Genomic DNA, 27,699 nt, shown 5'->3' with positions numbered 1-27,699 from the left:
TGCCACGCCCTTGTGCTTTCTGCTTGCTAGTGATTGCTGCCATCAAGTGGCACATGGAAAAACGCTGAGCTGTGTTGTAACAGTTTGTAAAAGAAATATATATAGTTTGTGTGCATTTTATAAAAAAAAGTAAAAATAAAAATATAAATATATTTTTGGCCCATAACTTGTATTGACTATTTTTACATAGAAATGTGTATTTTTTATTGTTTTTATTATTTTTATAACTAATAGAGTGACACTGTGTGTAGATATAGATTCCTTTAGGTGTAAGCTTTCAGTAGAGCCCTCATTGATATCTGTGGGTTGAAGCATTCAAAAGTTATTACACTTTTAACATATGTTCCAAAATGTGGATAATGGTCCCTCTAAAAACCCCCTGGGCATGCCCACATAAAAACTGGTGTAAAAATGTCATTTTTACAGGTATTCTTTTCAAATTTGAAATGTGAGTAGTCAACAAGTTATTCTGTTGGTACATAGTGTGTTTCTGTCCCCACCTACCTACTGCAGCTTTATTTTCCTTTATTTTCATAAAAAAACTTAGGCGAGAACAAAAAAAATCGTTTTTTTTGTGAGTTCTAATGTGCATAACTTTTGATCAGTCACACCTACAGTGATTCTGACTACTAAGGGTGAAACTAGAGGATGTTACCTTTACAAAGAGACCAAACATGTGTTTATACTCCAGATAGTTCAATAACAGCAATGATTCTAATTTGGAGAGGTCGAATTACAAGCGATTTAGCAAAAATGACCCCGAATGTTAAGGGGTTAAGGCTACACTCCTGTTCAGTTCCAGGCCTAACTGCAATTCTGCAGATCCTGTAACACAATTTTGTGATTTTCAATGAAAGAAAAATCAAACTGGGGTTGTTAAGAGTGAGTGAGTGTAGCTGAGAAAGCCATCAAAGGGCAAGGCCACTGAATAGTCAAAGACTGGGAAAGGGGGCTGATGTTGTGGATCAAAACCAAAGAATCTGAACGAAGCCTAATCAAAAAGGACCAGATAATACTCAAAGACAAAAAAGCAACCAAAACCAAAAGTAAGTACAGAAGCCGAGAGAGGACGTGCAATATCGTTATTTTCTTAAATTGTCTCCTCGAGATGATAACATACTAATTTTATCAAGATGTAGAGAAAACGAAAAATTGTTTTCTTGAGATAATGGAATAATTTTATTGAGATGTCAAGAAAACAAAAATTTGTTTTCTTGAGATAATGGAATAATTTTATTGTGATCTCGAGAAAACGAAACTTAACCTTTGCTCCTAGCATCAGGCTCGCTTAGATTGTGACGCCTATGCAGCTGAAGCCTTACTAACTGTCTTCTTAAATGATGGACACTAACGTTATTCTTTTCTAAACTAAGGTATAAACATATTTCAGCCTCCGTCAGACCTTGATTGAACAAAAATGTGACACGCGGATCAATACTGCTCAGTATAAGTTCTGGATCAATACAAGTTCTGCTCTTCTGCCATTTCAAACAGGACGTGGCTTCAATAAGCTAAACATTAAACGTTAGATACAATTAGTTCATAATTTCAAGAAAACAAGATCTTTTGTTTTCTCGAGATCTCGATAAAATTATTCCGTTATTTCGAGAAAACAAACTTCGTTTTCTCGAGATCTCGATAAAATTAGTCTGTAATTTAGAGAAAACAATTTAAAAAAATAACGATATTGCACGTCCTGTCTCGGCCTCCGTAAATAAGAAACTTAAAAAATTAATTACGATGCTAGTCTTGCCATAGAGACAGTCAGAAGGCTATTAATTTAATAATAATAATAAGATATAGAAAAAAATGATTCGCTGTTGCAACCCCTGACGAGAGCAGCCAAAAGAAGATTCATACACTCAAGGACACTTTACAATTCAATAAACACATTAACAAGACAATAGAAATGACATACTGTACAAGAAAATGAATAATACTCATTGAAGAGATGTGTTTTAACAGGAGTTTGAAATGAATAATAGATTTGTCCTTGTGAAGGCTGAGAGGAAGGGCATTCCAAATTTTAGGGGCTATCACATTGAAAGCTCTTCCACCCATAGTTACATATTTAGGTACGGTGAGCAAGTTAGCGTCCGATGATCTTTAATTCACAGACAGGAGTGTAAGGAAGCAGCAGCTCAGACAGATAATAAGGGGCGAAACCATGAAGGGCTTAAAAAGTAAGAAGAGTAATTTTATATTTGATTCTTGAAAAGACTGGTAACCAATGCAAAAACCATAAAGGACAGGAGTGATGTGAGCAAATTTTTAAGTGTGTGTAAGTAAACGAGCAACAGAATTCTGAACATACTGTAATCTATTGATATATTTAGTTGGAAGGCCATAAATCAATGCATTGCAATAGTCCAGCCGGGTAGTGATGAAAGCATGGATGCGTGTTTCACTATCCTTCACACTGAGGAAAGAATGCAGAAGAGCAATGTTGTGAAGATGAAAAAACACCACTGAGCTAATGTGTGGTTGAAAATTTACATTTTACCATCTTTACTCCTTATTAAATTATTCTTTTTTTTGTTAAACTGTCATGTCACTTCATTGCCATTTTATATGTTTAGTTTATAAGCACCACAATTTTTGGAGCTTTAGATGTGGTGCTTAGGTCTGAACCCGCGATACACACTTCACATTTACCCTAAAATAGTTGCACACCCGCATTAAGACGCACTCAAACTTTAAGAGATTAAAAGAAAGAGTTAGCAAGAGAGTCAAAGTAGGACTTTTGTCATGAAGTAGGACCGAAGTGTCTGTTTTTGGAGATTGTGATGTGAGTCGCAGAGATCAGTTAACAAAAGAGAGGTCAGAGGTGTGTGCCAAAAAGGTCTGTACAGTCTTAAAAATACAAGTTCTATAATAACATTTAAAACCATGTGGTTATTCGTAGAACTATTGCCTGACCAGAGCCTGTTTCCTTCTGGTCAGGGTTCTCTGCAAATAACTTTGGATCTTCGATCTTTGAAAAACTTCTTAATATGTAGAAGAAACCTGAAATCTTTAATGTTTGGTAGGCTACTGTGGTGGAGCGAGATTTTATATATATAAGTTGATACATATGTTGTATGTCTTTATTTGCTGCAGTGCAAACAGGGATTGGTTCCTGCCTTGTGCCCTGTGTTGGCTGGGATTGGCTCCAGCAGACCCCCGTGACCCTGTGTTTGGATTCAGCGGGTTGGAAAATGGATGGATGTCTTTATTTGTAAGTCGGACAAAGCAAATGTAATATTAGTGTTTCAAAAGGCATGTTTTATTTCACTGATGAGAAGAGCAATGCTTTGATGTCTAACTAACCAATCCCTCCAGTCTTTAGGACTGCTGACTCAGGATGTGACATTTATTGCAGTGTTTGCCTAAAACCAGTTTGGCAGGTGGGATTCTGTGCAGGACATTCAATGAGCCACCCCTCACAAAACTACCTTCCTGGCAAGCTTCAGCTAAACAAATGGTATCCATTACTTGAGGGCAGGGTCTGAAGTGGCAGTGTGTGCACCCATTGGTCTGAGGTATGGGTGTTTGGGAGTGGTTTTGAATCGCATGGGCATCTGAGCGACATCTTCAGAGCTCATCCAAGGTATGTAATACTCCACCAGGGCGAGAAGGGGAGCTACTGCTATTGTCCTCAGCAGCAAGAAGACACCTGTTGAGGGCAATTAACTCCACCCCTGCCACCCAGAAAGCTATAAAAGCCTGACACTACCAAAGGGGCATCTCATTTAGCCCCAGACCAATCTAGAAGGTGGAGTTCTGACAGCCTTACTTGCTCATTAGAACCATTGCTTTGAGAACCAACAAGGCTGCTTTATGTTCTGTTTTTTGCCCCCAGGCACCTGTTTCATTGTTTATTGCTGCAAAATAAAAACGGGAGACCTGGCTGGCACCCCAATACTTTCTACAGGTTCCTGTATTCCTTCCACCAGTGCACAAAGTTATAGGTTGCTATTTCTAGTTTTGCTTTCATAGGCACTGACTTGTCTTAAACCTGGGCTGGGGGGATTATTGGGGAAGTTACAGCATAGATGATAATCTAACAATAATATGAGCAACAATAATAATAATAATAATAATAATAATCCTACAACTGGAGGCACAGACTCAGCAAATACTAATTTAAACGATCCAAACAGAAACAAGACTACAGCTTTTGAATGAATTACTAAAGGCTGATATAATTAAACTATAATTTTCTCCCAAATGGGCTTACATTAGAACTTTAGCAAATCTCACCTCTCCTGTTCACCTTCATCTACGAGATTCGTTCTTGGCATGCAAAATCAAAAATTCTCCATAGTCTGCCTCTCCATAGAAAAACTCTCTGAAGTGGTGCATTGATTGAATGGTTATATATAGGATACAGTAAATAGGAATTGTGGGTCAATGTTTAAAGCTAATCATTATACTTCAATTTCATTGAATTTTGTGATTATATTAATTTGTATAAAGTAAATAAAATTTATATATTTTTGAGGCTGCCTTGGTATGAATATCACCAGACTGTCACCATCACTGTAATATACCTGTTTGGTTGGTGTATTAAATAGAGGCCTACAATATCTTTTTTTATTTGTGTATTTTGATTATGTGAAGCTGTTTTTTCTTTAAAAATGTAAAATACAAATTAGATAGAGAGAGAGAGAGAGATATGAAAGGCACTATATGATAGGTAGATATGAAAGGCATTATATGATAGATAGATGTGAAAGGCACTATATGATAGATGTGAAAGGCACTATATGATAGATAGATGTGAAAGGCACTATATGATAGATAGATGTGAAAGGCACTATATGATAGATAGATGTGAAAGGCACTATATGATAGATAGATACTGTATTTACTCGTGTACCACGCGCCTTCTTGTAAGACGCGCACACTAATTTTTTCAAAGAAAATCACGAAAATCGTTTTGCCCGTGTATGACGCACGTTGTGATTGTATAGGAAGTGTTTAGAGAGAGAGAGAGCAAGAGCGCGAGAGCGAGTGTGCGAGCAAGAGAGAGAGCGAACAAGTGAGCCCAAGCAGAAGAAGTAAACATTACAGAATTACATTTCCTCATGTATGACGCGCACCTGCTTTTCTAATGCTAATTTTCGGGCAAAAATGTGAGTGTGGTACACGTATAAATACGGTAGATAGATAGATAGATGTGAAAGGCACTATATGATAGATAGATAGATAGATAGATAGATATGAAAGGCACTATATGATAGATAGATTGATAAATATGAAAGGCACTATATGATAGATAGATTGATAGATAGAGGTGAAAGGCACTATATGATAGATAGATAGATATGAAAGGCACTATATGATAGATAGAGGTGAAAGGCACTATATGATAGATAGATAGATATGAAAGGCACTATATGATAGATAGATATGAAAGGCACTATATGATAGATAGATTGATAGATAGAGGTGAAAGGCACTATATGATAGATAGATAGATATGAAAGGCACTATATGATAGATAGATATGAAAGGCACTATATGATAAATAGATTGATAGACAGAGGTGAAAGGCACTATATGATAGATAGATAGATAGATATGAAAGGCACTATATGATAGATAGATTGATAGATAGAGGTGAAAGGCACTATATGATAGATAGATAGATATGAAAGGCACTATATGATAGATAGATTGATAGATAGAGGTGAAAGGCACTATATGATAGATAGATAGATAGATATGAAAGGCACTATATAATAGATAGATAGATAGACACATGCGCATGGGAGGCAGCTAAAGGGCTCAATTGCAGGTAATTCCATGCCAGACCAGGGGATAGCAGGGTGCACTGATCCTTCCTTCCTCTTTTCATCGGCAGACTGACCACAGTAAATTTCACCTTAATTTGATGATGTCACTTCCATTTTTCAGGCCCAATGATGTCACTTCTGGTTCCACCCCCGAGGACATCACTTCTGTTCCCCGGGCCAAGGACATCATTTCTGGTCCCGGCCTCCAGGACGTTACTTCCTGTTTCCTGCCCCAATGACATCACGTCCTCTGCCTGACTTTAAAGTCACCATGTTTGCCTGTCTATTCGTTTGTTTGTTGGAACTGAAGTCTGTTAAGAACTGCTTAACCTGAACCAAACCTTCATCATTGGCAGCCTACTTCACGTATATGGGTGACTGTCCCCAAACCTTTTCCTGTGTTTGTCAAATTCTTTCAGAACAGATAGATCCTGCTAATGTACCTTCATTTATTTTTTTAAAAATGTTACTCCTCAAGAGTGCATTTATCTGAAACAGTCTTGTAAACAGACATTACGATAAGTAATCGGACATCCCCTTCAACATTCTCAAACTGCAGATTCGCTGTTTTGCATCCAACCCCTCCATAATTCGCTCTCCCCAGTCCTGGCTTCTCTCTCGAGCCGCCAGGTTTCAATGTACAGGTCTGGCAATGATGATTCCACTCAAAGCAAAGAGGGTGGTGGGGCGTCATTTACAACTTCACCTAAGGCTGCTTAAATGCTAGAGCCAGCCCAGCGTACTGTGATCTGCATATTTTCAGCTTTTCTTTATGTATTTTGTTACACAAAGGTAATATGCCATCATAAATACAATATAAATGTTCTTATTCAGTTTGTCGAGTAAGGCGCTGGAGTGTGCTGATGTGTTACATGTTGATTAGCACACAAAAGTAAAGAATGTCACTGAACTTTATACATGTCACCTGATGCATCTTCTTTATTTTGTTTTTCTCTGTTTCGTTTTTATGTTGAGCCCCTTCTAGAGGTCAGTTAATGGGGTCTAATTAAGGGCTTGGCACTGAACAAGAAAAACTCAAACCAGCCAGCCTGGCACCAACAATCATGCCACGGCTGAAACCACTGAGAGCACATTCTGGTGTTTGATGTGAACATTGACTGACCCTTTTGACCTGTACCCACAGGATTTTATGCATGCTGCTGCCATCCCGTGAGTGACGGATTAGACATTTTCATGGATCAGCAGGTGTCCAGATATTTCTTAATAATTTGTCCAGTGAGTGTACAATCGGATTGAGAGGATTCATATCTACTTATCTTTGAACACACCCAAGTCTTTTCTGTATTTGAAAATAAAAATAGCTACTATGAGCACGTCTTCTTAATGTCACATGGACATATAGTGGACACCCTCCCCTTAGCAATATCTCATACTAAAAATAGTGGTGCATAATTAAAAAACAATGAAAATATACTTATATAAATAAATAAATAAATAATAATAATACATTATTTTTACTGAGCTGTCACACATCTCCTCTCTCCTTAGTGACACCTGTGGTCAGCCATTTCTAGACCTCAGGCCCAGTGACAATGTCCAGCAGTGGCATACCTTACCTCAATGAAATTTCCATCATGGGCATTCTGGGTATCTTTTGCTTCTGGGGAAAAAAAAAAATTAAGAAGATATTCAGTTGTACGCTAAAGAGCAAAAGTGGCACATTAACATATTTGAGGATGAACCTCATTATAAAGAAAGCAAGGAAGAAGAAGCAGAGTGCAGTGTGTGAACAATGGAGGACTGACTGTCACACAGTTAGGAGGCCCAAGATGAGTTATAAAAACAGGGCTTACCCACAGGATGGGTCATTCTGATTGTCTGACTGCCATGCCAAATGGGATCGTTTTGTACATTTTTGCTAATTTGTGTAATTTGAATTCAGGGTCACCTCCATAGCAGAATATGTCATCCTCTTATTGCGGCACCCAGTTCTAACCCAAGGTTTTTAAAGGAGTGGGGGGTAATGGTTACAATGTTGGTGGGGCACACATTTCCCTGTTGTATTATTCCAGATTCTCCATGCTGTGGTATGGTCCTGACCTTTCATGTCCTGCATTTCACCTTTAATTTCTTTATATTGTGGAAGATCAGCCCTTAAACACAGGCAGACCCGCAGACTCACAATGTCCAAAACACACACATTTATTTTTTCCTTCTTCTCCCCAGCACACAGTGCACAAATCACCAACAATAATGGCTCAGTCCTTTCCTTCTCTGTCTTTTCTTCCTTTATTCTTCTTCTCTGTCCCCCTCACTCCTCCACTCGCAAGCTCTGTCCTCTGCCTCCTGACTCCAGCTCCTCGAATGGAGTGAGGTGGCTTCTTTTATACTGCGCCCTGAAGTTCTCCAGGTGATCTCGATCATCTTCCAGCAGCACTTCCAGGTGTGGAAGAAGTGCTGCAGACCAAGGCTCCGGAGCTGTCTAGGCGCCCCCTGTTGGTGGTCCCTGATGCAAACCAGAGTGCTGTCCTCTCGTGTCTCGGGGCAGGTACTGCTGTTGACATGTCCTCTCCCCTGGTCCTCTCCTCAGAAGGGCATCCCAACCGGGCAGGGCCCCCAGCCAATGCCAATAGGGACTCTGCTCTGTTGGGCCCTTAACCTGCAATTGCTGAGCGCTTTGAGTAATGAGAAAATTATTATTATTATTATCTACCTCAATATTAAAGGATGATGCTTTTCCTTATCAAATCAAAGTTATATTTCTTCAAAAACATAGTGTAAGAGCCATTTGCTAGTTATTTAAGTTATATGAATGTTTTCCTAAATATTAGTGCGTAATCTATGCGAGGTTCCTATAGCCCCCATAAGTTGAATTGAATTGGTATATTCTAATTATTTGTAGCCTCTCTGACTAAACGTTATTCTCAGTTAGTGATCAGCCTTGCCATATGTAAGGGCACATGGTTTTAAACCGTGCCTTTTGTGTGCCAAGTAACATGAAAGTCAAAAGTACTTAATTGAATGTGGTGCGCCATACGTTTAAAGCGTACAGGAGGACAAGTAAAGCATCTTTAAACATAGAAACAAGTAAAGTTTTACAAGAAAAGCTAAGTTTAGAGAAGATACATTTTTTTTTTTTTTTTGCCTTTTATTCTACATGGGCGGCATGGTGGCGCAGTGGTAGCGCTGCTGCCTCGCAGTTAGGAGACCTGGGTTCGCTTCCCCGGTCCTCCCTGCGTGGAGTTTGCATGTTCTCCCCGTGTCTGCGTGGGTTTCCTCCCACAATCCAAAGACATGCAGGTTGGGTGGATTGGTGATTCTAAATTGGCCCTAGTGTGTGCTTGGTGTGTGGGTGTGTTTGTGTGTGTCCTGCGGTGGGTTGGCACCCTGCCCAGGATTGGTTCCTGCCTTGTGCCCTCTGTTGGCTGGGATTGGCTCCAGCAGATCCCCGTGACCCTGTATTCGGATTCAGCGGGTTAGAAAATGGATGGATGGATGGATGGATGGATTCTACATGTGCAACAACATTTTTTTTTTTTATTCTTGTGTGGATTATTTACTATGAATTTTCACTAAATATTTTAAAACAAACTTTTGGACTAAGAGATTTCTTTCGGCACGCGTTTTACTCGGCTTACACTCCTGCGGCTACACATAGTATATCTACTGTACATTTGCCACACAAAATTGTGTCTTAGAGTTAAGCATTTTCAATAGCTTTTAAAAAATACATTGCTGGTTCAGGCATTTTACAATGGAAGTCATGGGGCACGGTCATCCCCAAAAGACAAATCAAATATGTCCATTTGTCAAGCCCAGTTATAAGGCATTGATCCATATCTTGGGATTACACACATATTGTAAAGCACCTTATGCATGTCATTTTCGAACAAAAAAACACTAATATCATGAGAATTAGCCATTCTGAAATTGACCAGCTGCACGTGATACATTGGCACTTAAGTAAGCGTTCTCCCCCAGCAGTGTCATTTCCTCTTGAAAGACCAAATCACAGTAAACTCTTCCTGCCACATGCTAGGTATCATGTTGATTTACTCCTGTAATTACGTGAGAACTGTTCTCATGATGTCCAAGCTATCACACAAGCCGAAAAGAAAGCGTATTCTTACCTCAAAAAAAAAATAGAACCAGGAATATGCGATCAAATGATTATTTTCAAATCTCTTTTGTTGTCACAAATATGCGCTGTTTTCTTGTATTTAAACTTTTTCTGCTCTAAAATAAACATATTTGGTAAGTTTTTAGTCTTTTATTCTCTGGTCGTGCCCCTGATGGAGTCGTTGATAGTTACAACCACCTCTCCTGCCTCCTGTGTCACCTGCCTCGAATGACATTCTCCAGGATTCACACAGCTAGGCCTCCATTGTCACATACGCCAGCATGGCACTATCTGGATGCCTGCGAGGTTTGTTTGCTACCCCCGTTCCTACACTAATCAAGGGGGACACCCCATGGAGTGCCAGTCACTTTGTTTTGCTCGTGGGGCACAGTTGCTCTTTCTCCTCTGTCTTATGTGCTGAAGCTGCTGTTGCCGTCTAGCTTACTCTCCAGCTCTCCGTTCGTCTCTCCAGCTATACTTCAGAGTGTCGATTATTTTTTTCTTCTCATCCAGTTGTGTCCTCTCTCTGCCATTGAGGCTCCCTTTATAGTCCTCCACCTACTCTGAGGTGTGAATGAGGCACCTGACTGAACCCATTCACATTTGCACGTGAGTGTGCGATCAGCCAAGTACCCCAATCAACCTTGGGGCAGTGCGGGCACACTCACACATGCACCTGCGTCCATTCGGAGCCTGCACACTCTGGGACTATTTGTTTAAGATCACGTTTCAACATGGACTTCTTATCACACCAAAATACTCCTAGTTATGAGATCCGAGGCCTACTAGTAATTTTAAGAAAATACGATTTAAATAATAAGAGCACATAAGTGATAATGTTTATTAATGGATAGCCATTTCCAAAAAAAAACTTGGGACGCTGTGTAAAATGTAGAATGAAAGCAGAATGAACTGATTTACGATTCATTTAAATCCTCCATTTAATTGAAAATAGTACAAAAGCAACATATCAAATGTTTAAAATAAGAGATTGTACTGTTTTCTAAAAAAAAATGATGTTCATTTTGAAATTAATGCCAACAACACGTTTCAAAAAAATGGGCCAGGGGCCTGTTTGCCACTCACTCACTCACTCAGAGGTGTTTGTAGCTGTTGGCATCTACACCAGGGGCATGGGGCACCACCACTCACTGTGTCGTGTTCGCATTCTTTTAACAACACTCTGTAAATGTTTGTGAATGGAGGAGGACAATTGTTGTAGTTCTGAAACTATCCCATTCTTGCCTAATGTAGGATTTCAGCTGCTCAACAGTTCAGGGACTCATTTGTCGTATTTTTTTTAATACTGTGCCAGTGGGTGGCACATATGGACTGCAGACAGGCCAGTTTCACACCAAGATTCTTTTTTACTGTGGAGTCATGCTATTGTAATACATGCAGAATGTAGTTTGCTTTTGTCTTACTGAAATAACCAAGGTCTTCACTGAAAAAAGACGTTGAAGATGGCAGCATATGTTGCTCCAAAAACTGTATATATCATTCAGCATTTATGCAAGCTACCCATACTATCACAGATGCTGGCTTATGAACTGTGTTCTGATTAGTAGCTGGATGATCCCTCTCCTCTTCAGCTCAGATGATGCAGCATCTACGATTTCCAAAAAGAATTTTGGATTTTGATTTGTCAGACCAAAGGATGGTTCTCCGCTTTCCTCACTCCATCTAAATGAGTTTGCTCCCATACAGGGCTGTGGTGTTCCTGAATCATGTTTATACACGTAATCATACCAGTCCAACACCAAGTTAATGAAGTTCCAGGGATATCAGTCTGTCCAGTTAGGAAACACAAACATTTAAGCATCAACTTCACCTGCTTTTGTGTAAATGAAGGTGACAAACAGGAGCACTAGAGAGGCAACTGCAAGACAACCCCAAAAAGGGAATGGTGCACACAGACAGTTGCTCCCTGCTTAATCATTCCTAGCTGACTCTTCTGTAGTTGTGTGTTTTGTGGGTGTCCTTGTCACTACTGGTAGCAAGAGGCAGCACCTGCAGCCAATTCAGGTTGCACAGCTAGTCCAGCCCCACCAGGATGTCATATCCATATATGCCATCGAAAGAAGGTTTTCTGTGACTCCCAGCACGGTCTCAAGAGCATGGAGGAGATACCAGGAGGATTGCTGGACAGGGCTGTAGAAGGGCATCAGCCTAGCAGCAGGACTGGCATCTGCTCCTTTGTGCAAAGAGGAACCGGAGAAGCACCACCAGAGGCCTACAAAATGACCTCCAGCTGGCTACTCATGTGCATGTTTCTGACCGAACTGTCACAACCCCAGATTCCATGAGGGTGGCTAATGGATTTGTGCTCACAGCCCATCACTGTGCAGCTCAATTGGCATTCACTAGAGAATTCCACAATTGGCAGATCCACCATTGGCCACCTCTGCTCCTTCACAGGTTCACACTGAGCACATGTGACGGACGTGAAACAGTCTGGAGACACCGTGGTGAATGTTATAAAGCCTGTAACATCATCCAGGATGGCCGGTTTGGTGATGGGTCAGTGATGTTCTGGGTAGGCATATCCTTGGAAGGTCCTGGTGCTAGGGGTGCTAGACACTGGTACCCTGACTGCTGTTTGGTACTGGGATGAAATTCTCAGTGCCATTGTCAGACTTTATGCTGGTGCAGTAGGCCCTGGGTTCCTCCTGGTGCAGTACAGTGACTGGCCTCATGTGGCCAGAGTGTTGAGACAGTTCCTGGATGATGAAGACATCGATGTCATTGACAGCCCCACATGCTCCCTAGATGTGAATCCAATTGAGAACCTCTGGGGTGTTATGTATCCGTGCATCCGACGCCACCAAGTAGCACCACAGACTGTCCGGGAGCTCACTGATGCCCTGACCCAGGTCTGGGAGGAGATCCCCCAGGACACCATCTGCTGTTACATCAGAAGAATACCAGACATTGAATACAGGCACGTGGGGGCCATACACGCTACTGAATCTATATGCTTCTGTTAGGTCAGATTATCTCAGGTAACAACGTGAGCTACCACAGCTATGCTGATGACACACAGCTGTACTTCTCAATAGCACCTGATGACCCCGACTCTCTCGATTCCCTAACACAATGTCTTAATGGTATTTCTGAATGGATGAATAGTAAATTTCTCAAGTTAAATAAAGAGAAAACTGAAATCTTAGTGATTAGCAATAATGGATACAATGAGGCTATTAGAAATAAACTGGATGCATTAGGATTAAAAGTTAAGACGGAAGTAAAAAACTTAGGGGTAACTGTTGACTGCAATCTGAATTTTAAATCGCATATTCATCAGATCACTAGGACAGCATTTTTTAACTTAAGAACATAGCAAAAGTTAGACCTCTTATATCTTTGAAAGATGCTGAGAAATTAGTTCACGCATTTGTTTTCAGTCGACTAGATTACTGTAACGCACTCCTCTCAGGACCACCCAAAAAAGATATAAATCACTTGCAACGAGTGCAGAATGCAGCTGCTAGAATCCTAACTGGGAAAAGAAAATCCGAGCACATCTCTCCAGTTTTAATGTCACTACACTGGTTATCTGTGGCATTCAGGATTGATTTTAAAATTCTGCTTATGGTTTATAAAGCCTTAAATAATCTCGCCCCATCTTATATATCGGAATGTCTGACATCTTATATTCCAAATCGTAACCTCAGATCCTCAAATGAGTGTCTACTTAGAATACCAAGAACAAAACTTAAAAGAAGTGGTGAGGCGTTTGGCCTTCTGCTGTTAGGCACCTAAAATCAGGAATAGCCTGCCAATAGGAATTCACCAGGCTGATATGGTGGAGCACTTTAATAAACTGCTAAAAACACATTAATGTAACATGGCCTTCTCATAATTTCACTTTAACTTAATAGATAGATAGATAGATACTTTATTAATCCCAAGGGGAAATTCACATAATCCAGCAGCAGTATACTGATACAAAAAACAATATTAAATTAAATAGTAATAAAAATACATGTAACAGCAGACAATAACTTTAAATAATGTTAGCATTTACTCTCCTGGATGGAATTGAAGAGTCGCATAGTGTGGGGGAGGAACGATCTCCTCAGTCTGTCAGTGGAGCAGGACGGTGACAAAAGTCTGTCACTGAAGCTACTCCTCTGCCTGGAGATGATCCTGTTCAGTGGATGCAGTGGATTATTCATGATTGACAGGAGTTTTGCTTAATGCCCATCGCACTGCCACAGATGTTAAACTGTCCAACTTTAATCCTACAATAGAGCCTGCCTTCTTAACAAGTTTTTTCAGGCGTGAGGCGTCTTTCATCTTTATGCTGCCTCCCCAGCACACCACAGCATAGAAGAGGGCGCCTGCAACAACCGTCTGGTAGAACATCTGCAGCATCTTATTGCAGATGTTGAAGGACGCCAACCTTCTCAGAAAGTATAGTCTGCTCTGACCTTTCTTACATAGAGCATCAGTATTGGCAGTCCAGTCCAATTTGTCATCCAGCTGCACTCCCAGATATTTATAGGTCTGCACCCTCTGCACAGTCACCTCTGATGATCACGGAGTCCATGAGGGGCCTGGTCCTCCTAAAATCCACCACCAGCTCCTTGGTCTTGCTGGTGTTAAGGTGTAAGTGGTTTGAGTCGCACCATTTAACAAAGTCTTTGATTAGCTTCCTGTACTCCTCCTCCTGCCCACTCCTGATGCAGCCCACGATAGCAGTGTCATCAGCGAACTTTTGCACGTGGCAGGACTCCGAGTCATATTGGAAGTCTGATGTATATAGATTGAACAGGACCGAGAAAGTACAGTCCCCTGCGGCGCTCCTGTGTTGCTGACCACAATGTCAGACCTGCAGTTCCCAAGACGCACATATTGAGGTCTGTCTGTAAGATAGTCCACGATCCATGCCACCAGGTGTGAGTCTACTCCCATCTCTGTCAGCTTGTCTCTAAGGAGCAGAGGTTGGATGGTGTTGAAGGCGCTAGAGAAGTCCAGAAACATAATTCTTACAGCACCACTGCCTCTGTCCAGGTGGGAGAGGGATCGGTGTAACATATAGATGTTGGCATCCTCCGCTCCCACCTTCTCCTGGTATGCGAACTGATACTGATACTCTGTATGTTCAATTCATCATAATAACTATTCATAGTGGCTCCATAATCCGTACTGACCCCTACTCTCTCTTCTGTTTCTTTTTCCGGTTTCTTTGTGGTGGCGGCCTGCGCCACCACCACCTACTCAAAGCCTCATGATGCACCAACATTGATGGACTGAAAGCCAGAAGTCTACGTGACCATCATCATCATCAAGTCCTTCCATGAGAACCCTAAATAGAGAGGACTGGGCAGTCTAATGGTCTGAAATCCCTACAGATTTTATTTTTTTTCTCCAGCCTTTTTTTTTTTGTTTTTTTCTGTCCACCCTGGCCATCGGACCTTACTTATTCTATGTTAATTAATGTTGACTTATTTTTATTTTTTACTGTGTCTTCTATTTTTCTATTCTTCATTTTGTAAAGCACTTTGAGCTACGTTTTTTTTTGTATGAAAATGTGCTATATAAATAAATGTTGTTGTTTTTGAGTCACATTAGGAGTTACTGTGCTGAAATTAAGTTCGTTCAGCCTGTGGCTTCCATTTATGACTTTGATTTTTCGGTGTAATGTTGAATTAGCCCTCAGTGGGTTGGTGATTTTGGTCTTTATTGACCATTGTTATGTTATTTGGTTCTCAAAAAATTCCACAGTATTACTCAGTAAAGATTTTCCACGTGAATATCGAGATCCGATGTGTGATTTAGGTGTTCCCTTAATTTTCTGAACAGTGTATTTGGGTTCTTCTTTGCATGGCAGAGTTTTACCTCATTGTGTTCAAAGACAATGGTTTTCGGAGGTGTTCCTCAGCCCATGCAATGATTACCTCTACCGACTCGTGTCTGTTTTTTGATTGCAGTACCACCTGAGGGCCTGAAGATCTCAGCAATTCAATAATGGTTTTCGGCCTTGTCTCTTGTCTACAGAGATTTTTCTGGACTCTTTTAAATGATATTATGCACCATTGATAATGAAATTCTTTGCACTTTTAAGTTGAGGTATGTTATTCATGTTAGTCTTTCACAGAGCGGTGAACTCCTCCCTATCTTTACTCCTGAGAGGCTCCGCCTCTCTGGAATGCTCTTTTATACCCAATCACATTACTGACCTGTTAGCCTATTGACTTCATTAATTGTGAGATGTGAAATTTACAATGAGTTTTATTTTTCATAAAAGTGTACAATTTCATATTTGATAGGTTGTCTTTGTTCTATTTTCAATTAACTATGAGCTTGCTAATGATTTGCAAATCGGCACATTCTGTTTTTACTTACATTTTACACAGCGTCCCACATTTTTTGAAATGGGGTTGTACTCTGTTTCGTAATGTGACGCCCACGCTGTGTGTGTAGAAGAGATAACATGGGAATCAGAATGACTTACCTGAGGATTTCATCTTCCTCCTTCTTACAAAGTAGAGAGTAGCAAGAAACAGAAAGACAAGTAGCATCACTCCTAGAGCGACTCCGACAAACATTGCCACTGGACCTGCAAGTAAGAGGAATGACAATTCAGATGATGTCCACTATGAGCATTAAGTTAGGAGTTTCATTTCTATGAGGTAAATGAAAGCACACCTAGATGTGAAGGGCATCTCACTTTTAGGAACTTGGCAGGGTTCCCTTAAGCCAAATGGCTGCATAGCAATCATCAAAAAGTGCCGTAGCTCATCATGTCACCCTCCATCTTCATGGCATTACAGAGCAAAGCAGGATACTAACAAGTCCAGTTCAGTCGTCTAACGTGACATGAATTTAAGAGAGCAAACTCCACAGAAGAAAGTAAATTAAACAGAAAACAGTATTGCAAAGTCCCTTTTAAAGTTGAAAGAACACATAAAATAGAAAGAAGGAATAATCTATATATATATAAAAAGTCAATGTGTGTATGTATGTATGTTCCAGCATCACGTCCGAACAGCTGGAGTGATTATCTTGAAGCTTGGTAGACATGTTTCTTAATGTTCGACTAAAAATACCATAGGGTGAAATCAGCCCTAACCCACCACCTTCTGGGTAGGGCGGGGGGGTGATCTTGTGGTCTTGTATGCACGTTATCATCCAGTTGACACTCGTAACGACCACCAGAGGGCGAACTGGAGGTGACTGCCAGCATTCTTTCTGTTTGAGCAGCACCACCGCACCCTTGTTACTTTTGAAATTAAATAGAGTTCTACGCAAGCAAGGCCAGCACACCAGCAAAAGGAAACCTCCTAAGAAAGACAGTCGCTTAGCTGCTAACGATGGGAGTACGTCGCCAACACGAATCCTCCTAGCAGAGAGATGAAAAGAGTAGTTCTGACGATTTGAAATACTTTCTAGGATCCCATGCGGCTTACACAGTTAGTATATAGCAGGCGACTGCCGCCATTCTTTATGTTTAAGCAGCACAGCGGCCCTGTTGCTTTTCAAATTAAATAGAGTTCTTCGCATGCAAGTGTGAGTGTGTGTGTCTGTCCGACCCGGAAGTGAGACGTAGAGTTGGGGCGAGGGCTCCAACTCCGAGGATACGCAAGCGAGGCCAGCACACCAGCAAAAGGAAACCTCCTAAGAAAGACAGTCGCTTAGCTGCTAACGATGGGAGTACGTCGCCAACACGAATCCTCCTAGCAGAGACATACCCAGAGTAGTTCTGACGATTTGAAATACTTTCTAGGATCCCATGCAGCTTACACAGTTAGTGTATAGCAGGCGACTGCCGCCATTCTTTATGTTTAAGCAGCACAGCGGCCCTGTTGCTTTTCAAATTAAATAGAGTTCTTCGCATGCAAGTGTGAGTGTGTGTGTCTGTCCGACCCGGAAGTCAGATGTAGAGTTGGGGCGAGGGCTCCAACTCCGAGGATACGCAAGCGAGGCCAGCACACCAGCAAAAAGAAACCTCCTAAGAAAGACAGTCGCTTAGCTGCTAATGCACAAACGATGCGAGCACGTCGGCAATATGAATCCTCCTAGCAGAGAGATGCCCAGAGTAGTTCTGACGATTTCAATACTTTCTAGGATCCCATGCGGCTTACACAGTTACAGTATATAGCAGGCGACTGCCAGCATTCTTTATGTTTAAGCAGCACAGCGGCCCTGTTGCTTTTCAAATTAAATAGAGTTGGTCGATTCCAAACGTCAACTGGATGATGACATACAAGACCACAAGACAAGGACATTAGTGAGCCTTTATTGTTTGTTAATTTATTTTTATTTTTAAAGTTGTGTATTTTTTTCTCACACAATTAAAAAAAAACACTTTATTTTTCTCCCGGGCAATGCTGGGTATTTCAGCTAGTAGTTAAAATAAACGGTAACTTTAATTAGAAACAAAAAAAAATAATAATAAAGGCTGCCTGAAGACAAGTCAGACTGCTTCAGTTTGCTGCTGCAGTGTTTTCAGACCTATTTATCAGATGTTTCTCTGGTGTACTAAAGTAGAATTACAAGCAGTTCAGAAGTTTCAAAGGCTTTTATTGACAATGACATGAAGTTTATGCACAGAGTTAATATTTGCAGTGTTGGCCCTTCTTTCTATTTCAAGGTTTCTGCAATTTGCCCTGGCAGGCTGGCAATCAACTTCTGGGCCAAATCCTGACTGATGGCAGCTGCCCATTCTTGCATAATCAATGCTTGAAGTTTGTCAGAATTGGTGGGTTTTTGGTTGTCCACCCGCCTTTTGAGGACTGACCACAAGTTCTCAGTGGGGAGTTTCCTGGCCATGGACCCCAAATTTCAATTCTCACTTTTGCCTTATGGCCCGGTGCTCCATCATGCTGGATTGTTCATTGTTGGTCACCAAGCTATTCTTGGATGGTTGGAAGAAGTTGCTCTCGGAGGATGTTTTGGTCCCATTCTTTATTCCTGGCTGTGTTCTTAGGCCAAATTGTGAGTGAGCCCAGTGCCTTGGCTGACAGGAATGGTCTCTGGATGCTTTACTGTTGGCATGACACAGGACTGATGGTAGCACCGATCACCTTTTCCTTTTTCTGGACACCCCAAACAATCTGAAAGGGGATTCATCAGAGAAAATGACTTCCCCCCAGCAGTCCTCAGCAGTCCAATCCCTGTCCCTTTAACAGAATATCAGTCTGTCCCTGATGTTTTTCTTGGCTTCTTTGCTGCCCTTCTTGACACCCACCAGGTCCACCAGGCCATCCTCTACAAGTCTTCATCTCCCTCACACCTGCCTGCTGCCATTCCTGAGCCTGCTCTGCACTTGTGGTGCCTAAGAACACAGCCACGGATAATGAATGGGACCAAAACATCCTCCAAGAGCAACTTCTCCCAACAGTCAGGATATTTTCTGAAGGCTCTGTACTTGCTATATATCAGGGATGGCTAACTCTAATCCTGGAGAGCCACACTGGTTAGAGGTTTTCACTCATTTTCCTAATTGTGAGTAGTGAGTGGGTAGTTTTTGCTACTAATTAACCTTATTTAATTTATTTGCTATTCAAGCCTCAGACCCTTTAAATCAGGGCTGAGCAAAGTCGGTCCTGGAGGGCCGCAGTGGCTGCAGATTTTTGTTCCAACCCAGTTCCTTCATGAGAAATAACCTGTTGCTGATGAAGCCCTTATTGCTCAAGTGACATTTTTCTGCATCGTTTCAGTTGTCTTGCTTGTTAAGATTTTGAACTCTTAATGGCTTATTTTAGTCTTAAACAGCTGTATTCATTGTTTTAATTGTTTCTTATTAGCAATAAAATACAAATGACAAAGGAACCAGTAGTTCCAACTAGCTTGGCTCAATTTCCACTCGTGTGTATTCATCATTCACTATTTAGTTTAATTAAGTACTCAAAAGGGAACTGAAGAGAAAGTGAAGAATTGGAAATGACTCATCCGTTTTAGACTTCAAATCACTTGTGTCATTAGAAAGGAACAAAATGTATGATTTAAGAATGAACTGACATGGTAGAGTTAAAACTCTAACCATTGTGGCAGTCGGCTGGAGGCTTATGTCTAGCCGGGATGCCTGGAAGGACCAGGAGAGGGATTATACCTCCTCTGGGCCACGAGAGGGCAGCCACCCTGGTCTATATGGGAGCCACGAGAGGGCAGCCACCCTGGTCTATATGGGAGCCACGAGAGGGCAGCCACCCTGGTCTATATGGGGACCACGGGAACCGAGCATGGAAGCTCAACCTTATTTTTGCCCATGGCCACCACAAGGGGGTACCTGGAGGATTGAGGAGCCCTGGATGTCAGCACTTCCACCTCACCTGGAAGTGCTGCCGGAAGGATTACCAGGGACACCTGGTGTGCTTCTGGGTGCTCATTTGACACTTCCACCACACCAGGAAGTGACACAGGAAGATCGTCAGAGGGAACCTGGAGCACGTTCGGGTGGATATAATAGAGGCCACCTTCCTCCAGTCATTAGCCGGAGTCGGGAGGAAGAGGATAAAGTACGGGAGAGAGGAGCAGAGACGGTGAAAGGAAGGACTATCGAGATGCCCAGACTTTAGAGAGGGCAGCCGCCCTGGTCTATATGGGGGCCATGGGAACCGAGCATGGAAGCTCAACCCTTTAGAGAGGTGTTTTGTGCAGGGGGCACGGTGTTGTGTGCAGAACTGTAAATATTGTAAATACTGTGACTTCCTGTGTCTGTCTGTGTTGGTGTTCGCGCTGGTTTCCACACCAGCCATGAAATTAAATAAGATCAGTTATTGGGGAGGATTGCCTTCTAATTAAGCAATGGGGTTGGAACAAAAACCAGCAGCCACTGCGGCTCTCCAGGGTTGGAGATGGCCACACTTGTCCCCTTACTGTTTGTGTACACTGGATGGCTCCTTTTCTGCCCCGTCCGTTTTAGTTTCAATCTGCTACAAAAGTATTCTAAGCAAGAAAGAAAACTGTCAAAAGTAAAGAACATATCCTAAACAGTGTTCTGTACTTAATAGTAATTGGACAAGATTAGAAATGAGGACATTAGAGGGTCAGCTCAGGTTGGATGGTTAGGAAACAAAGTCAGAGAGGCGAGATGGCGTTGGTCTGGACATGTGCAGAGGAGAGATGCTGGGTATATTGGGAGAAGGGTGCTAAGGATAGAGCTGCCAGGTAAGAGGAGAAGAGGAAGAACGAAGACAGGGGTCGGCGACCTTTCAGCGGTATCGTGCCGAACCTATGTTACAATGTGATTCCGCGTGCCGACGTAATTCTACCAGTTTTGTTATTTATAGTATCAGAATTGGTCCAGTTATAACGGCCTTCAGAAGTATATACTTTTGAATTTCATTATAACTGGATCTTATATTATTGGTTCCTTCAATTTTTTAAAATAAATGTTTTGTCAAATTTTAATTTTTAACACATTTATTAAAAATTGTTTGACAAAATATAAATAACAATCTTTTTCAATAGAAAATACATAGTTTGAATAAGAAAAAATGATCAAGAATTCTAATATGAATATTTATTCTTTATTAATAATCCGAGCTATTAATCAATTAATGTGAACCTTGTCCCTGTACCTGTTTGCTCAATTGCTCAATATCAGGTGTGTAATTGGTCACTTTTACTTCAGGCAGGCCTCTAAATGCTCTGGTGTTAGACTACTTCTTTTTATAGCTTCACTTTTCTCATCAGAGTTTTTAAATGAGGACTGATGTTTAGTGTGATAATGTCTTTGTACACTTGACGTACGACACATGACACTTTCACAGCATAATGAACACCCAGCACGATCTTTTTGTTGAACAAATCCGTATTCATTCGTCCAAGAGTCTTGAAAAGAGTGAACATCAAGTTTTTGTCTTTTATGAGCTTCTTAATAACAAGAGGTTTGTTTTAACGTACCACAGCCTGCACTGTGGTACCCGGATTGGGGTGGTACCCAGCCGGGATGCCCAAGAAGACCGGAGGAGGGTTTATGCCTCCTCCAGACCACAAGGGGGTGACCACCCTAGGGGCCACGGGTACAGAAGTGGTATGCTCGATCCTGTAGGGGCCTGTGGTCACCGCCAGGGGGCACCCCAATACCTGCAGGACCCTGGACCTCAGCACTTCCGCCACACGTGGAAGTGCTGGGGGAAGACGAGCAGGGACGCCCGGAGTGCTTCCGGGGATACAGCCGGCAACTCCGCCACACTGGGGTGTGTCGGTGGGAGATTGCCGGGAACGCACCTGGAACACATCCGGGTGCTTATATAAAGGGACCGTCTCACTTCAGAGGATGACTAGAGTCGGGTGGAAGAAGGACGAGGTCTCTGGAGGAGGCGAGAAGGCGGCCTGAACAGAAGTGAAGGCATTGTATATTGGCCAGGACTTTTGGGGTATTGGGGTTGTTGAGAAGAAGTGTAAATGATGGAAGACCACAATAAGCGTGCGTGAGGAAAATGCAACGTGTCTGCCTGTCTGTGTCCGGGTCATATTCCACAACAGATGGTTTCAATTTACATGTCAGTCGCATACACAAAACATAGGTGATGGCCAGTGATATTTTCATAACGAAAACGAGAACTAAAACTAAAAATATTGTTTTTCATTTTACAAGAGCGAGAACTGATATTAAGGCAAATGGAGAAACTAAAACTAAATAAAAATAAAAATGAGTGATATGTGAACGAACTAAAACGAGAACGAAAATTGAGTAAAAACGAAAAAAAAAGCAATAGCATTTTCATTCAGTCCGGTTCAGTCGTGCAGAGGGGTTGTTTGTAGGTCGCCCTGAGCGTTCAGTTACGTTGTGTTGTTCACTATGTGGTGATCTTGTAAACTGGGCTTACTAGAGTCACGTGGCGTAACTTCAGTAAAGGACCGTTGTTTGTTTGTTGAGTACATTTGGCTCGTCGGGTTGAAGCAGTAAGCACGTGTGGTTGCCGATGGCGAGTTTTGCACAGATATTTGCGGTTAGAAATCGAGTAAGTAACGTGTGAAAATACTTTAATTACAACGCAGATGATAAAAGCAAATATAGCGTGCAAGAAAAAGAAAAGAGTCTCAGAGTATCAGTGCAAGACCAGCTGGATCAGAAATTAATGGAAGTCCAGCACTTCTCTGGCACCATGACTGCACATCAGGGCAACAGAGTGAAGCTGCAGACCGCAATACCTCTGACGTCAAAAAAACAAACTAATAATGATAACATAAAATAAATGTGTCCACTGGTCTGTGATATAAATTAGTTTTCTTTATGAATCCAATAATTTTGATCATTATCATAGTCAAAATCGCTGAATTCACACATTTCCTGTTCAAATACAGGGGAGAAACGTGAGGTGCAGCACCGACGAGCCTCACCTCAACTCGGACTGCGCTGCCGCTCACACACTGGGTTGATGCATGCAATTGGCACATGCCTGTCGCTGTCTCTCTGTATGTTGCCAATGTAACATTTGCAGACACATTTATTATACATTTATTATGACAGTCCACAGTCTGGCTAATATCTTTAATGAATGCGTGTGACATATCTAGTCTTGCTTGATCAGCCATAAAACTGCAGTGAAAAGGCACAAGGTGAGGTAGACGGTACAGTGCCGCATTGTAAGCCCAACAGGTGCTCGTTGCTGCTGTTCTTCTACACAGAGGCGCCAATAAGTTAGCAATATCAGAAAGTCAACTGCACTGCAGCGGTCAGTTTATTATTATTTTTTATTTCGACTGACTGCCAAAATTGAAGATTAAGGCTTTTAAAACTAAAGGAAAACAAGAAGGACTTTTATAAGAAAGTGACAAGAGATTTTCACGGAGAAGGATAGGCGCATGGACTCAATTTACAAATAAAGGTAAGAACGTAAACGGTTTTTTAATTTTATAAAAAGTGCGATCAGACTAAGAAAAAAAAATCCAATAATTAAAAACTAAATTTTGACTTTAAAATATTCTTTAGTTTTTCTTATTTTCCTTTTATTGAACAGTCTGTGCTAAACTGATTAAAGCATCAGTTGTTTTTTGTTCACCACTCTGTACTTTCATTTGTATTGTATGACTATTAATTGAGGAATTGCAAATTTAGAACACATGGAGAGTGAAGAGCAAATGCGCTCTCTCCGCTTTCTCTCTCTCGCCGATATAAATGTAACGTTCTTTCTTAGCCAAGTATGTGCCTTACCTGTGTGTGTGTAGAGAATGTTGATGAGATATGAAACATAACCAGTACTCAATTTATATGCTTCCAGCTGAAAGGTGAATAGATAGACAGATAGATAGATAGATAGATAGATATGAAAGGCACTATATGATAGATAGATAGATATGAAAGGCACTATATGATAGATAGATAGACAGATAGATAGATAGATAGATATGAAAGGCACTATATGATAGATAGATAGACAGATAGATAGATAGATATGAAAGGCACTATATGATAGATAGATAGATAGATATGAAAGGCACTATATGATTGATAGATAGATAGATAGATAGATAGATAGATAGACAGACAGATAGATAGATAGATAGATACTTTATTAATCCCAATAAGCTACTCTTTTGGGTTCAAATATTTGTAAATCTGACTCTGAAGGAGCTTCAGTACTGGCAGCAGAAGTCATCAACATACAGTCTGCTAGCGCCAGGACCTCGTCTGTGCACATGCATTACAGGCGTTAGTCGAGTGAGTATTTTTCACTCTGTGATTATCTGTGCAACGGACGTCGTTGGAACATTAAGAAATCTCTCGATTTAAAGCTTAACAGTAACGCGCTTACACAGACTGGTTTCTTGGGTTGAGACACTTGATCTTGCCAAATGTACTCATTAGGCCACTTAATCTGTTTGCTCACTGATAGTCGAGTTGTGTTTAATGGCATTATGAACTGTGAGTGTATTTTGTTGACTGAAACATAATTTGCATAAGGCTGGCATTTGTGGTCTTGCAACAGAAAAAAAAACTAAAATTGTACTAAAATTATGTAAAAAGACCAGAACTAAATAATATAAAAATTAAAATATTAAACACAGAACTAAATAAAACTTTTTGACTCCACTGAAAACTAGAACGAAATAAAAATCAAAATTAATTTCATAAAATAAAAACTAAAACTATAATTAATAACAGAATTGAAATAGTTTACCAGTCAATCTATTTTCCTACCCTCCGCTATGGTCATGACCTATGGGTAGTGACCGAAAGAACGAGATCGCGAAAACAAGTGGCTGAAATGAGTTTCCTCCACAGGGTGTCTGGGCTTTCCCGTAAAGATAAGGTGAGAAGCTCAGTCATCTGGTAGGAGCTCAGAGTACAGCCGCTGCTCCTCCGCATTGAGAGGAATCAGATGAGGTGGCTCTGGCATCTGATCAGGATGCCTCCTGGATGCCTCCCTGGTGAGGTGTTCCTGGCACGTCCAACCAGGAGGAGGCCCCGGGAAAGACCCAGGACACGCTGGATAGACTTTGTCTTCCTGCTGGCCTGGGAAAACACCTTGGGATTCCCCCGGAAGAGCTAGAAGAGACTGCCAATACTGATGCTCTATGTAAGAAAGGTCAGAGCAGACTATACTTTCTGAGAAGGTTGGCGTCCTTCAACATCTGCAGTAAGATGCTGCGGATGTTCTACCAGAGGGTTGTGGCGAGTGCCCTCTTCTACGTGGTGGTGTGCTGGGGTGGCAGCATAAAGATGAAAGACACCTCATGCCTGGACAAACTCATTAAGAAGGCAGGCGCTATTGTAGGATTAAAGTTGGACAGTTTAACATCTGTGGCAGAGCGACGGGCACTAAGCAAACTCCTGTCAATCATGAAGAATCCACTGCATCCACTGAACAGGATCATCTCCAGGCAGAGGAGTAGCTTCAGTGACAGACTTTTGTCACTGTCCTGCTCCACTGACAGACTGAGGAGATCGTTCCTCCCTCACACTATGAGACTCTTCAATTCCACCCGGGGGAGTAAATGCGATCATTAATTTTATTTTCATTTTTTTCATTTTTATTACTATTTAATTTAATATTGTTTCTTTGTATCAGTATACTGCTGCTGGATTATGTGAATTTCCCCTTGGGATTAATAAAGTATCTATCTATCTATCTATCTATCTATCTATCTATCTATCTATCTAAGAAGTGGCCGGGAAGAGGGAAGTCTGGGCATCTCTGCTCAAGCTGCTGCCCCCGCGACACGATATCGGATAACCGGAAGAGGTTGGATGGATGGATGGATGGAACTGAAATATCACTGGTGAGGGCACGAATGCATGTGCTGTAATTAAAATATAATAACAAGAGGTTTCTTTTAACGTACCACAGCCTACACATGGCTTCCATTTACATGTGAGTCGCATACACAAAACGTAGGTAAGGGTGCTCGATTAAAATGTAATTTTTTACTATATTTCAAGTCAATCAGAGTGCCATTGAAAATCATTCCGCATGCCATAGGTTGCCGACCCCTGGCCTAAGAGAAGGTTTATGGATGTGATGATAGGGGACATGCAGGTGATGGGGGTGACAGAGCAAGATGAAGAGGACAGGAAGAGATGGATGGAGATGATCTGCTCTGGCAACCCCTAATGGCAGTAGCTGAAAGAGGAAACACATACAATTGGCTTTGCAAGTCTGCGTTTTTATTGGCATTCCTAATGAAATGAGCTCCTCTCCATTCACAGACACTGAGGCTTCCAGCCTGTAAAGACACATTTGAGAGCCCGGCTACTCGCTTGTGGTTGGGGGCCCATTAATAACCCAGGATGGCAGGTACAAATTTGGGTTTTAAAAGTTATTTTCATAATGCCCCAGAAAAAGTTTTTATTTTGGACTTTAGTGAATTTACAGATAAGAAATATTGAGCCACAATCTTTACATGAATCACCCTAATTACTACGAGTTCTTCCTCATTAAGGCGTCAGAGCCAATTTGCTGCATTACAACAAAGTATCATTGGTATAAATAGCTCTGTTTTTGGGAGGAAGGAAGAGCATTACTTGTGGTTTTTACAGTCCAGCTCAGCTTAGAAAAGGGAAAGTGAGAATCCATCATTGCTTTAAGAAATGAAGGCTAGTCAATAAACCTGAAAGTGCTGTCATGAGTAGTCACAAAAACCTTCAAAATGAGAGTAGCAGCAAAAGTGAAACACGTTCAAGAAAATCCAAACCAACTCATTTAAAACCTGCTTCCCGCCTCATTCATTGGTCAAGAGTCCTAACTACAATTCAAAAGTTCAAAATCGCTTGAATGCACTGAACTTTGGTGCACTACTTTCATTTCCCAGAAGTACTTTCAGTTATACTGAACAGTCAGCATGGGTTCAGATGAGGGAGGTCATGTTTTATTAACATGCTGAAATTCTATGAGGAACCAACAAAAGGATACAATCAAATTATTTATCTGGAATTTCAGAAACCATTTGATGAAGTGTCACACGAGAGGGTAGGCATCAAACTAAAAGAAGTGGCAATTTAGGGTCTGGTGTGTAGATGGGTGCAAAATTGACTCGGACACAGGAAGCAGAGGGTGTGGGGAACTTTATCAGAACTGGGTGATGTTAAGAGTGGTGACCAGCAGAGGGCAGTGCTGGGGCTGCTGCTGTTTTTAATATTAATATAAATGACTAGCCTTCCCCCCTGCGGCTCAGGCCGCATACTAGTGAAACGGGAAAAACTTTAAAAATCAATAAACAAACAGGTATCACTAGCTAAGTGACGACAGGTAAACCGACTCGAACAGAGGCTGCCGGGTGAGTGAGGAGGGCCTTTTGGGCTCTCCAATCCTGACGTCATGCTTCCCCCTCTCCTCAGCCCCGCAGCCTCTGTCTCCGTTTAGCGCGAATAAATCATCACTCCTGCAAGAGAATTATTATACTCAGCGCGATGAGAGAAGTCGCAAAATCAACCGGAAT

General features: G+C 41.4%; 1 protein-coding gene across 2 annotated transcripts in view; it reads right to left on the bottom strand.

The window, feature by feature from the left end:
* The window catches only part of LOC120526304, a 196,800-nt gene that overhangs the window by 4,676 nt on the left and 164,425 nt on the right, over positions 1-27,699 (bottom strand). For both annotated transcript variants that reach the window (XM_039749428.1, XM_039749429.1), the window contains 2 exons: positions 16,322-16,426; positions 7,358-7,401 (listed from right to left, as the gene is read on the bottom strand). In XM_039749428.1, the coding sequence (XP_039605362.1) occupies positions 7,358-7,401; positions 16,322-16,426 (149 nt within the window). The remainder of the gene's footprint in view (positions 1-7,357; positions 7,402-16,321; positions 16,427-27,699) is intronic.

Source organism: Polypterus senegalus, chromosome 3 (genome assembly GCF_016835505.1).
Source record: "Polypterus senegalus isolate Bchr_013 chromosome 3, ASM1683550v1, whole genome shotgun sequence".
In the NCBI taxonomy this organism is placed as follows: Eukaryota; Metazoa; Chordata; class Cladistia; order Polypteriformes; family Polypteridae; genus Polypterus; species Polypterus senegalus.
Note: the sequence above shows the minus strand (reverse complement) of the source record. Positions and strands in the feature narration are given on the sequence as shown.